The sequence below is a fragment of the Aegilops tauschii genome, chromosome 5 (genome assembly GCF_002575655.3).
Source record: "Aegilops tauschii subsp. strangulata cultivar AL8/78 chromosome 5, Aet v6.0, whole genome shotgun sequence".
In the NCBI taxonomy this organism is placed as follows: Eukaryota; Viridiplantae; Streptophyta; class Magnoliopsida; order Poales; family Poaceae; genus Aegilops; species Aegilops tauschii.
Window position 1 is genome coordinate 475,331,714 of NC_053039.3, and position 13,494 is coordinate 475,345,207.

Genomic DNA, 13,494 nt, shown 5'->3' on the forward strand with positions numbered 1-13,494 from the left:
CAACAAGTTTTACTCGCAGCGCTGCATGCTGCGTGCTTCTCGTACTGGCACACTGCACGGACAGTTTTACTTTTCCTGTACGGTTGTCCATTGTCTGCAGCCGGCCGGCAGGCAGGCCTGGGGAGGCGTGCCCCCGCTAGATCAATTCGGACGTTGAAGAAAATGGCAGCCCTGTCTGGTTTCGAGAGGGAAACTGCTCCTGTTGCTGCTGGTTTTACACTCTGGGTCAGTCGCTCGCTACATGAGTGAACTGAGCTGCGTGGAACAAACCGCAGATGTCGTGTCTGAGAGGGCAGCGACGACGCAGAGGCACGTCTGGGTGTCGCGGGCGGGCAGGCAGGCAGGCACTGAGCCCACGCGCGCTAGCTGGCTGGCTCCATGGACGTACGTACACGGTACACACGGTACGTACGTACTGCTTTGGACTTCTTCTCCCGGGAATTCAGTGGTGCCTAGGATCGGGCACTGCCACTATAGCTTTTCTTTTTCTCGATCTCGTTGTCTATTTGACCTTGTGATCACTCTACCAAGTAGGATAGGAGTACTAGTTCTGGCTACTACGTTCAAACCATTGGTGCTCTTTGTTGGTTGATCGAGTGCGAGTGTGGGGTGTGCAGGTCAACTGAGCAAGCAAGAGCCAGGCAGCACCTCACTTTGTGCCCTGTGATTCGTTAAGTCGAAGCAAGATTCCCAGCTCTTTGGAAACGGAACCTACGGGGACGCCACTGGTAGAAGTGCGGGTGAAGGAAAGGGAAGGGGGCTTGGGGAGAAGAGGGCCGGCCGGCGTATGTCGAGTGTGGGTGGAGCAAAGCATGGCCGGGCTGCCTGCCTGCCAGTACCCGCTGCCCCCGAGTAGACGGTCGCGTGCACGACGACACGGCCCGCACCCACCCATGCCGGCGCGTGCATGCATGCATGCTGCATGGGAACGCGCCGTGCGCGCGTCCGTGCAGCTCACCGCCACCCCAGACGCCCATTCCTAGCCCGCCCCACGCCGAGATCTCCCGTACGTCGGTCCCCGTAATCCGTGTCCTCCTCTGGATCCCGAGACAGGGACGACACTGCCGGCGCATGGATCTCGGCGATGGCATGGGTGGACCGGGAGCAGGGCCGAGCCAACCATGTGTGCAGCCGGTTCGGCCGGCCGTGCCGCTCCCCTGTCGCCGTCGGCGCCCACTCGCGACGTCGGTTAATGGGGGCTTTTGCCTTTTCTTCATCTCCTCGTCGCCGTACGTGATGATTGCTCTGGCGATCGACGCGACCGGGCCGGGTTAGTGCGCGCGCTCCCGCGGTGATCGGGCGACACCAACAGTGGGCGCGAAGCTAGCGTGATGTTGATACGGATCCGACATCGAGCACTACGTACGCGCGCGATCGACCTACTGCGCGCTGGCTAGCTAGCTGCTGCTTTACAGTTTAGCCGTGTCGCCGTCGCGCTCGAAAGTTGGCGCGTGCGTGTTGTTCACCGCGTAGTCGTGGTGGTCTGGGTCGAGGTGCCCATCGAGTGTACGTGTTGAAATGTGAGCAGAGCAGAACGGCCCCTACGTACCTTAGCCTCGTCAACAATTATATGTAGATCTCTCCTCCTGTTTTCCCTTGCCAGTTTGGACGTGCGATCGTGGTGGGTGCGACCGTGCGAGAGTAGATATATATGGTGCCATTGCCATGAAGGGATCCTCTAGTCTACCAAAAAGAAGCTGTACGTGCGTTCTGATTCTAGCTTGTGCACGAGGGCCGGGGAGAGGAATCGATCATTGATCGAAGGTAACCACACGTGTCATGCCGCAAACAGAGTCTAAACTCCCAGCAAATGCCCTGCCGACACATATGACCGTGCATTCATGATACCAACTTAGGAGCAGGCATGGAGGCGTGCAGCCAGACTGGCGAGACTGACATGATCCAACAGCTAGCTAGCTAGCTAACGAGAGCTTCGAGAAGGCCCGAAAAGAAGCATGCATGCACTGCACTGCACCATCGGAGGCCGGGGGACCGCCGGCGACCGCGACCCCGACGCGCAACCGCACGCTACGTGCGTGCATTGCAGGTACGGCGGCGCTGCTACACCGCTTGCCTAGCCTAGCGTAGCCCAGCCCAGCAAGCGAACATGAAAGGAATTAAAACCTCGGAGACCCCACCGCCGGTGGGTTCGCTCGTCCGCCGGTACGTTGACCGGTCGACCCATCCATCTTCAGCGAGCGCGCACGCACGAACGCGTCGCAGTTACGCAGGCGTTCGAGCATGCAACGGGTAAGTTCCGGCCGATCGATCACACGCGCGCGCGCACGGACGGGAGGGACGAAGATATGCCGATCGAGCTCTTGGTCTTGGCGAGGCTCGGGGGAGACACGGCCACGTGCGGGCGCGCGGGCGTCCCGTGCGCATGCATGGATCGAGGAAACATCCGTGCATGATTCGCATGCAAGCCGGTCGAGATGATGGCCGGGGCGGAGGTAGATGCATGGTAGTACGTGCTTCACCTTCAAGGACAGGCAGCCATGGCGGCATGGGGCGCGTGGACCGGCATGCCTGCCGGCGCTACGGAATGGAAGGTGCTGTACTTGCTCATGCATGGGCTGGTTCCTTCTCCTTCCGCCCCGGGGCCCCGCCGGAGCACGACGCTGTTCACGTCCCACGGCACCGTGCGTGCACGCGCGCCCGCTGTGGGGAGATCGACTTATCCGTTCTGACCTCCTGTTCCGAGACAGTCCGTCTTCCCTGGTCCGTTGGTCCATCGCAGAGCTCACGTGGCGCCATGCCAAAACCATCGATCCATGCACGACAGGACCACGCTTAACCACCGTATTATTGCGTGTATTTGGGCATGTTGTTAGTCATAATCGGCTGCAGGGCAGCTTACTAGCTAGCTTCTCTAAATGCCACCGGAAAACGGGATAATGGATCCAAACCATAGCTAGCCAGCTACGTAGCAACGTAATCCACTCTTTTGCTTTGCTTTGATGGAGACGTATACTGTTTCTTAGCGAGCCAAAATATTCTTTTCACGTCGCTCGATCCAACGGCCGTGGATCGACACATGGTGCCCGGCTTTTGTCACGTAGAGAGGTGTCTTGGATAGATAGACGGGCAAACATGACATGATGGAGCTCTCAAAGTGTGACTTTTTTTCCTTTGCTTGAGATGACTCTGACAGACTTAAAGATACGGCTGCTCAGCATTGAACGGGCTTTACTGGATGGATTTGACGGCCACTATGCATGCACGGATCCTTTTTCAGTCAGGTGATGCGCGCAGACCATGATATGATTCCCAGTGGACAGGATGAGCTGGCACTGTCTCATTGGCCCATCCATGATGGCATGATGCATCTTTTTGCTAACGTTTATTACAATAAATGGGCCACAATTTGCACACGGATCCATTTTAAATGGGCTTGAAGCCAACCCTCAATTCGTTAGATTTTGAGAATTCAGGGTGTGGCCTGTTCTCGGAAAGAAAAACAATCGGTGCTTCCATGAGAATCACTCGTGCAATCACAGAGTTGCTTCCGCGAGAAACACATATATTTGCTTCCTTGAGCTGTGCTTATGGGGAAACAAAACACGCTTCCATGAGAAGCACATATTTTGCTTTCGTGATGTGCTTCCCGGAAAGGGAAAAAGTTCCATGCTTCCACGAGAAGCCCAGCTTTGCTTCCGCGAGTGCCTCCGGGAAACAAAACTGTGATTCTTGAAAAGGGGGAAAAAGGTGAAAAACCACAACCATGCTTCCAGGCTCCTGTTTTTTTCCTTACATTTTTTGTTATTCGTTTTTTGGTTTACGTCTTTGGGGGGGGGGGGGGGGGGGGGGGTTACCGGAATTTTGTACTTAGTTTTATTTCTGGATTTTTCTAGGCTATCAGGAGGGCAAAAGAGCCCCCCCCCCCCGGTTCCATTTTTCATTCAAAACAAAACTAGAGACAGAACCCTTACATGACCTTGATGCTCTACAAGGTTCAAAGCTAGTGAACAGAAAAGGAAAACAAAAAAGGGAACTGGTGGAGCAAACAGCCCCAAAGTGTAGCTTATTACAGACCAATCCTATATTTTCTTAAAAGTTCAGAGCTCATGAAGATCAGATTACGAGTAGAAGACAAAACTCTAAATACCCAGCATCATCTCGTTGTTGCCCAGCATCGCCTCCATCTCCATTGCCTTGTGGTATTCCCTACTACTGATTTTCTTGATTGGCTGGACCGGAGACAACGACAGCTCCAGCGGAGTAACTGGACTGAGTGCAGATGCGATCTTGGAGTTCCTCCCAGGGCTCCTAGGAGGCGAGCAGCGCCCTAGTGATAGCTTACGAGTGCCCTCTCCCCCCACTCCCAGCGACATTCTGGTGAGTGTACCCAGGCTCAAGACACCGTCAGTGTCCATGCCATCAGTCACCGACGACCCACAAGTATAGGGGATCTATCGTAGTCCTTTCGATAAGTAAGAGTGTCGAACCCAACGAGGAGCAGAAGGAAATGACAAGCGGTTTTCAGTAAGATATTCTCTGCAAGCACTGAAATTATCGGTAACAGATAATTTTATGATAAGGTAATTCGTAACGGGTGACAAGTAACAAAAGTAAACAAGGTGCAGCAAGGTGGCCCAATCCTTTTTGTAGCAAAGGACAAGCCTGGACAAACTCTTATATAAAGGAAACGCTCCCGAGGACACATGGGAATTATTGTCAAGCTAGTTTTCATCATGCTCATATGATTCACGTTCGTTACTTTGATAATTTGATATGTGGGTGGACCGGTGCTTGGGTACTGCCCTTCCTTGGACAAGCATCCCACTTATGATTAACCCCTCTCGCAAGCATCCGCAACTAAAGAAGAATTAAGGTAAACCTAACCATAGCATGAAACATGTGGATCCAAATCAGCCCCTTACGAAGCAACGCATAAACTAGGGTTTGAACTTCTGTCACTCTAGCAACCCATAATCTACTTATTACTTCCCAATGCCTTCCCCTAGGCCCAAACAATGGTGAAGTGTCATGTAGTCGACGTTCACATAACACCACTAGAGGAAAGACAACATACATCTCATCAAAATATCGAACGAATACCAAATTCACATGACTACTTATAACAAGACTTCTCCCATGTCCTCAGGAACAAACGTAACTACTCACAAATCATATTCATGTTCATAATCAGAGGGGTATTAATATGCATAAAGGATCTGAACATATGATCTTCCACCGAATAAACCAACTAACATCAACTACAAGGAGTAATCAACACTACTAGCAACCCACAGGTACCAATCTGAGGTTTTGAGACAAAGATCGGATACAAGAGATGAACTAGGGTTTGAGAGGAGATGATGTTGGTGAAGATGTTAATGGAGATTGACCCCCTCCCAATGAGAGGATCGATGGTGATGACGATGGTGACGATTTCCCCCTCCCGGAGGGATGTTTCCCCGGCAGAACAGCTCTGCCGGAGCCCTAGATTGATTCCGCCAAGGTTCCGCTTCGAGATGGCGGCGCTTCATACCAAAAGCTTCTTCTGTATTTTTCAGGGCAAAAGACACCTTATATCAGAAGATGGGCGCCGGGGGCCTGCCAGGTGGCCCACGAGGCAGGGGGCGCGCCCTCCACCCTCGTGGACGGTGCGTGGCTCCCCTCTAGTGCTTTCTTCGCCTGATATTTTTAATATATTCCAAAACTGACTTTCGTCGAGTTTCAGGACTTTTGGAATTGTGCAGAATAGGTCTCTAATATTTGCTCCTTTTCCAGACCAGAATTCCAGCTGCCGGCATTCTCCCTCTTCTTGTAAACCTTGTAAAATAAGAGAGAAAAGGCATAAGTATTCTGACATAATGTGTAATAACAGACCATAATGCAATAAATATCGATATAAAAGCATGATGCAAAATGGACGTATCAACTCGCCCAAGCTTAGACCCCGCTTGTCCTCAAGCGGAAGCCGATATCAAAAAATATTTTCACATGTTTTGAGATAGCGGTGTCGATAAAATGAAATACGGACATGAGGGCATCATGATCATTCTTTAGAACAGTAACATATATATATTGTCATGATTTCTTATGATAAAGTAACAATCTATTCACAATGTAGAGTATAAACCAGAAACTTCATTGAAAACTAACAAACTATAATCTCAGTCATTGAAACAATTGCAATTTATCATAACATCAGAAAGAGTCAATATAAGAGCTTTTCAGCAAGTCCACATACTCAACTATCATTTAGTCTTTCACAATTGCTAACACTCACGCAATACTTATGGGTATGAAGTTTTAATCGGACACAGAGAAAGATAGGGGCTTATAGTTTTGCCTCCCAACCTTTTACCTCAAGGGTAACGTCAACAATAATGCTTTATGAAAACCCACATCCAATTGGATATATATATATATATATATATATATATATATATATATATATATATATATATATATATATCAGGATCTTTCCAACACATAGTGCTTGCCAAAGGATAAAGTGTAAAAAGGAAAGGTGAAGATCTCCATGACTCTTGTATAAGGTATAAGACAAAAATAAAAGATAGGCCCTTCGCAGAGGGAAGCAGAGGTTGTCATGTGCTTTTATGGTTGGATGCACAAAATCTTAATGCAAAAGAACGTCACTTTATATTGCTACTTGTGATATGGACCTTTATTATGCAGTCCGTCGCTTTTATTTCTTCCATATCACAAGCTCGTATAAAGCTTATTTTCTCCACACTAATAAATCATACATATTTAGAGAGCAATTTTTATTGCTTGTAACAATGACAACTTACTTGAAGGATCTTACTCAATCCATAGGTAGATATGGTGGACTCTCATGGCAAAACTGGGTTTAAGGATATCTGGAAGCACAAGTAGTATCTCTACTTGGTGCAAAGAATTTGGCTAGTGTGAGGAGGAAAGGCAAGCTCAACATGTTGGATGATCCATGACAATACAATTTATTTCGGATATAAGAAAACATAACCCATTACGTTGTCTTCCTTGTCCAACATCAACTTTTTAGCATATCATATTTTAATGAGTGCTCACAATCATAAAAGATGTCCAAGATAGTATATTTATATGTGAAAACCTCTCTTTCTTTATTACTTCCTATTAATTGCAACGATGACCAAAACTATGTTTGTCAACTATCAACAACTTTTATTCATCATACTCTTTATATGTGAAGTCATTACTCTCCATAAAATCAATATGATCTCTTTGTTTCTTTTTATTCTTTCTTTTATTCCCTCAAGATCATAGCAAGATAGCAAAGCCCTCGACTCAAAACTAGTCTTTATTATATATAGCTCACGGACTCGATTACATAGAAGGATTATAAAACAAAACTCAAAACTAGATCATACTAAAACTTTATTCTACTAGATCAAGATATAACCAAAAGGAACGAACTAAGAAAAACGGTAAAGATAGGAGTGTGATGGTGATACGATACCGGGGCACCTCCCCCAAGCTTGGCAGTTGCCAAGGGGAGTGCCCATACCCATGTATTTATGTCTATTTCTTCAGGGGTGGTGATGATGGAGTTGTTGATGGCGGGGTATCGCACATCGAGCGTAGGAGATCCTCCAACTTGCGGATAATGCCCTTGAGTGCGGTGATATGCTCTTGCAACAAAATATTTTCACATGTGAGATACTTGTTTTGTATGCGAGCTAGCTCAATCATCTTGAAAGCTTCAATTTCAGTAGGGGTGAGATGATTGTAGTGGGGTTGAAGGAAGCCTTGTTCTTCTACTGCCGGGACTTGCTCCTCTGCAGCTTCCTTGATCTTGTCACCTCCCTTGATTTCCCCGATTTCTTCTCGCTTCGTATCTATCTTCATTAGCCAAGCATCGTCGCCCACGTTGTTGGAGGAGGGGGACGACATGATGCCTGACCTTGAGAAAATCTGGCAGAAAACAGCTCGAAACAAAAACAGAGGATTTCGTCGTGGTACAGTGGTCAAAACCTTCTGGAGTTTATATAATGAATTTTTACCGACCAAAAGAAGTATCGTGCAAGAAAATGGAGTCCGGAGGGCACACGAGGCATCCACGAGGGTGGAGGGCGCGCCCAGTTTTCTTAAATATTCCAAAACGGAGAAAAATTGCTATTAGAACTGTTTTGGAGTCGGTTTACTTACCGTACCACATACCTATTCCTTTTCGGAGTCTGAAACGTTCTGGAAAGTGTCCCTTATGTATTCCTCCGGGGTTACGGTATCAATAACATTGGTTTCAACATTTATGGGATTACCTGAGATGTAATGTTTGATTCTTTGACCGTTCACCACCTTCGAATTTCTGCCTTCGAAGTTGTTGATTTTTATGGCACTGGAACGATAGACCTCCTCGATAATGTAAGGACCTTCCCATTTAGAGAGAAGCTTTCTTGCAAAAAATCTTAAAAGGGAGTTGTACAACAAAACATAATCACCTACATTAAACTCGCGTTTTTGTATCCTTTTGTCATGCCATCTTTTAACTTTTTCTTCAAACAGTTTGGCATTCTCATAGGCCTGGGTTCTCCACTCATCAAGTGAGCTAATGTCAAATAGTCTCTTCTCACCGGCAAGTTTGAAATCATAATTGAGCTCTTTAATGGCCCAATATGCCTTATGTTCTAGTTCGAGAGGTAAGTGACATGTTTTTCCATAAACCATTTTATACAGAGACATACCCATAGGATTTTTATATGCAGTTCTATAGGCCCATAATGCATCATCAAGTTTCTTGGACCAATTCTTTCTAGATCTATTAACAGTCTTTTGCAAAATTAATTTAATTTCTCTATTACTTAGTTCTACTTGACCACTAGATTGTGGATGGTATGGAGATGCAATTCTATGATTAACATCATACTTAGCAAGAATTTTACGAAAAGTACCATGAATAAAATGTGAACCACCATCAGTCATCAAGTATCTAGGGACTCCAAACCTCGGAAAAATAACTTCTTTAAGCATCTTAATAGAGGTGTTATGATCAACACTACTAGTTGTTGGAAATATGCCCTAGAGGCAATAATAAAATGGTTATTATTGTATTTCCTTGTTCATGATAATTGTCTGTTATTCATGCTATAATTGTATTAACTGGAAACCGTAATACATGTGTGAATACATAGACCACAACATGTCCCTAGTAAGCCTCTAGTTGACTAGCTCGTTGATCAATAGATGGTTATGGTTTCCTGACCATGGACATTGGATGTCATTGATAACGGGATCACATCATTAGGAGAATGATGTGATGGACAAGACCCAATCCTAAGCATAGCACAAGATCATGTAGTTCGTTTGCTAGAGCTTTTCTAATGTCAAGTATCATTTCCTTAGACCATGAGATTGTGCAACTCCCGGATACCGTAGGAATGCTTTGGGTGTACCAAACGTCACAACGTAACTGGGTGGCTATAAAGGTGCACTACAGGTATCTCCGAAAGTGTCTGTTGGGTTGGCACGAATCGAGACTGGGATTTGTCACTCCGTATGACGGAGAGGTATCTCTGGGCCCACTCGGTAATGCATCATCATAATGAGCTCAATGCGACTAAGGAGTTAGCCACGGGATCATGCGTTACGGTACGAGTAAAGTGACTTGCCGGTAACGAGATTGAACAAGGTATTGGGATACCGACGATCGAATCTCGGGCAAGTAACGTACCGATTGACAAAGGGAATTGTATACGGGATTGATTGAATCCTCGACATCGTGGTTCATCCGATGAGATCATCGTGGAACATGTGGGAGCCAACATGGGTATCCAGATCCCGCTGTTGGTTATTGACCGGAGAGTCGTCTCGGTCATGTCTGCATGTCTCCCGAACCCGTAGGGTCTACACACTTAAGGTTCGGTGACGCTAGAGTTGTAGAGATATTAGTATGCGGTTAACCGAAAGTTGTTCGGAGTCCCGGATGAGATCCCGGACGTCACGAGGAGTTCCGGAATGGTCCGGAGGTAAAGATTTATATATGGGAAGTCCTATTTTGGCCACCGAAAAATGTTCGGGATTTTTCGGTATTGTACCGGGAAAGTTCTAGAAGGTTCCGAAGTGGGGCCCACCTGCATGGGGGGACCCACATGAACGTGGGTAGTGGGGGCAAGGCCCCACACCCCTGGTCAAGGCGCACCAAGATCCCACCTTAGAAGGAATAAGATCATATCCCGAAGGGATAAGATCAAGATCCCTAAAAAAGGGGGATAACAATCGGTGGGGAAGGGAAATGATGGGATTTCTTTTCCCCACCTTTGCCAACGCCCCAATGGACTTGGAGGGCAAGAACCAGCCCCCTCCACCCCTATATATAGTGGGGAGGCGCATGGGAGCAGCACCCCAAGCCCTGGCGCCTCCCTCCCTCCCGTGACACCTCTTCCTCCCCGCTTGCGCTTGGCGAAGCCCTGCCGGGATCCCGCTACTTCCACCACCACGCCGTCGTGCTGCTGGATCTCCATCAACTTCTCCTTCCCCCTAGCTGGATCAAGAAGGAGGAGACGTCCCCGCTCCGTACGTGTGTTGAACGCGGAGGTGCCGTCCGTTCGGCGCTAGGATCATCGGTGATTTGGATCACGACGAGTACGACTCCATCAACCCCGTTCTCTTGAACGCTTCCGCGCGCGATCTACAAGGGTATGTAGATGCACTCCCCTCTCTCTCGTTGCTAGATGACTCCATAGATTGATCTTGGTGATACGTAGAAAAATTTAAATTTCTGCTACGTTCCCCAACAGTGGCATCATGAGCCAGGTCTATGCGTAGATTCTATGCACGAGTAGAACACAAAGTAGTTGTGGGCGATGATTTGTTCAATTTGCTTGCCGTTACTAGTCTTATCTTGATTCGGCGGCATTGTGGGATGAAGCGGCCCGGACCGACCTTACACGTACTCTTACGTGAGACAGGTTCCACCGACTGACATGCACTTGATGCATAAGGTGGCTAGCGGGTGTCTGTCTCTCCCACTTTAGTCGGATCGGATTCGATGAAAAGGGTCCTTATGAAGGGTAAATAGCAATTGGCATATCAACGTTGTGGCTTTTGCGTAGGTAAGAAACGTTCTTGCTAGAAACCCATAGCAGCCACGTAAAACATGCAACAACAATTAGAGGACGTCTAACTTGTTTTTGCAGGGTATGCTATGTGATGTGATATGGCCAAAAGGATGTGATGAATGATATATGTGATGTATGAGATTGATCATGTTCTTGTAATAGGAATCACGACTTGCATGTCGATGAGTATGACAACCGGCAGGAGCCATAGGAGTTGTCTTAATTTATTGTATGACCTGCGTGTCAATGAAAAACACCATGTAATTACTTTACTTTATTGCTAACCGTTAGCCATAGTAGTAGAAGTAATAGTTGGCGAGACAACTTCATGAAGACACGATGATGGAGATCATGATGATGGAGATCATGGTGTCATGCCGGTGACGAAGGTGATCATGTCGTGCCTCGAAGATGGAGATCAAAAGGTGCAAGATGATATTGGCCATATCATGTCACTTTATGATTTGCATGTGATGTTTGTCATGTTTACATCTTATTTGCTTACAACGACGGAAGCATAAATAAGATGATCCCTCACTAAAATTTCAAGAGATGTGTTCCCCCTAACTGTGCACCGTTGCGAAGGTTCGTTGTTTCGAAGCACCACGTGATGATCGGGTGTGATAGATTCTAACGTTCGCATACAACGGGTGTTGACGAGCCTAGCATGTACAGACATGGCCTCGGAACACAAGAAAAACACTTAGGTTGACTTGACGAGCCTAGCATGTACATACATAGCCTCGGAACACAAGAGACCGAAAGGTCGAACATGAGTCGTATAGTAGATACGATCAACATGGAGATGTTCACCGATGATGACTAGTCCGTCTCACGTGATGATCGGACACGACCTAGTCGATTCGGATCATGTATCACTTAGATGACTAGAGGGATGTCTATCTAAGTGGGAGTTCATTAAATAATCAGATGAACTTAATTATCATGAACATAGTCAAAAGGTCTTTGCAAATAATGTCGTAGCTTACGCTTTAGTTCTACTAAGATATGTTCCTAGAGAAAATTTAGTTGAAAGTTGATAGTAGCAATTATGCGGACTGGGTCCGTAAACTGAGGATTGTCCTCATTGCTGCACAGAAGGCTTATGTCCTTAATGCACCGCTCGGTGTGCTGAACCTCGAGCGTCGTCTGTAGATGTTACGAAACATCTGAGATACACGTTTTGATGACTACGTGATAGTTCAGTGTGTGATGCTAACGGTTTAAAATTATGGCACCAAAGACGTTTTTGAAACGTCGCAGAACATATGAGATGTTCCAAAGACTGAAATTGGGATTTCAGATTAATGCCCACGTCAAGAGGTATGAGACCTCTGACAAGTTTCTTAAGCCTGCAAACTAAGGGAGAAAAGCTCAATCGTTGAGCATGTGCTCAGATTGTCTGAGTACTACAATCACTTGAATCGAGTGGGAGTTAATCTTCCAGATGAGATAGTGATGGTTCTCCATAGTCACTGCCACCAAGCTATTAGAGCTTCGTGATGAACTATAACATATCAGGGATAGACATGATGATCCTTGAGCAACTCGCGATGTTTGACACCGTGAAAGTAGAAATCAAGAAGGAGCATCAATTGTTGATGGTTAGTAAAACCACTAGTTTCTAGAAGGGCAAGGGCAAGAAGGGATACTTCATGAAACGGCAAATCAGTTGCTGCTCTAGTGAAGAAACCCAAGGTTGAACCCAAACCCGAGACTAAGTGCTTCTGAAATGAGGGGAACGGTCACTGAAGCAGAACTACCCTAGATACTTCGTAGATGAGAAGGCTGGCAAGGTCGACAGAAGTATATTGGATATACATTATATTAATGTGTACTTTACTAGTACTCCTAGTAGCACCAGGGTATTAGATACCGGTTCGGTTGCTAAGTGTTAGTAACTCGAAATAAAAGCTGCGGAATAAACGAAGACTAGCTAAAGGTGAGATGACGATATGTGTTGGAAGTGTTTCCAAGGTTGATGTGATCAAGCATCGCATGCTCCCTCTACCATCGAGATTGGGGTTAAACCTGAATAATAATTATTTGGTGTTTGCGTTGAGCATAGACATGATTGGATTATGTTTATCACAATACGGTTATTCATTAAAGGAGAATAATGGTTACTCTGTCTATTTGAATAATACCTTCAATGGTCTTGCACCTAAAATGAATGGTTTATTGAATCTCGATCGTAGTGATACACATGTTCATGCCAAAAGATATAAGATAGTAATGATAGTACCACATACTTGTGGCACTGCCACTTGAGTCATATTGGTATAAAACGCATGAAGAAGCTCCATGTTGATGGATCTTTGGACTCACTCGTTTTTGAAAAGATTGAGACATGCGAACCATGTCTATTAGTATATATGCATGAAGAAAGTCCATACAGATGGATCATTTGGACTCACTTGATTTTGAATCACTTGAGACATGCAAATCATACCACATGGGC

General features: G+C 46.4%; 1 protein-coding gene across 1 annotated transcript in view; it reads left to right on the forward strand.

Moving 5' to 3' along the window:
- The first annotated feature begins 2,498 nt into the window (after nt 1–2,498).
- The window catches only part of LOC109764309 (uncharacterized), a 35,940-nt gene continuing 24,944 nt past the window's right edge, over nt 2,499–13,494 (forward strand). Inside the window, exon 1 of the mRNA XM_040390024.1 lies at nt 2,499–2,642. Within this exon, the coding sequence (XP_040245958.1) occupies nt 2,499–2,642 (144 nt within the window). The remainder of the gene's footprint in view (nt 2,643–13,494) is intronic.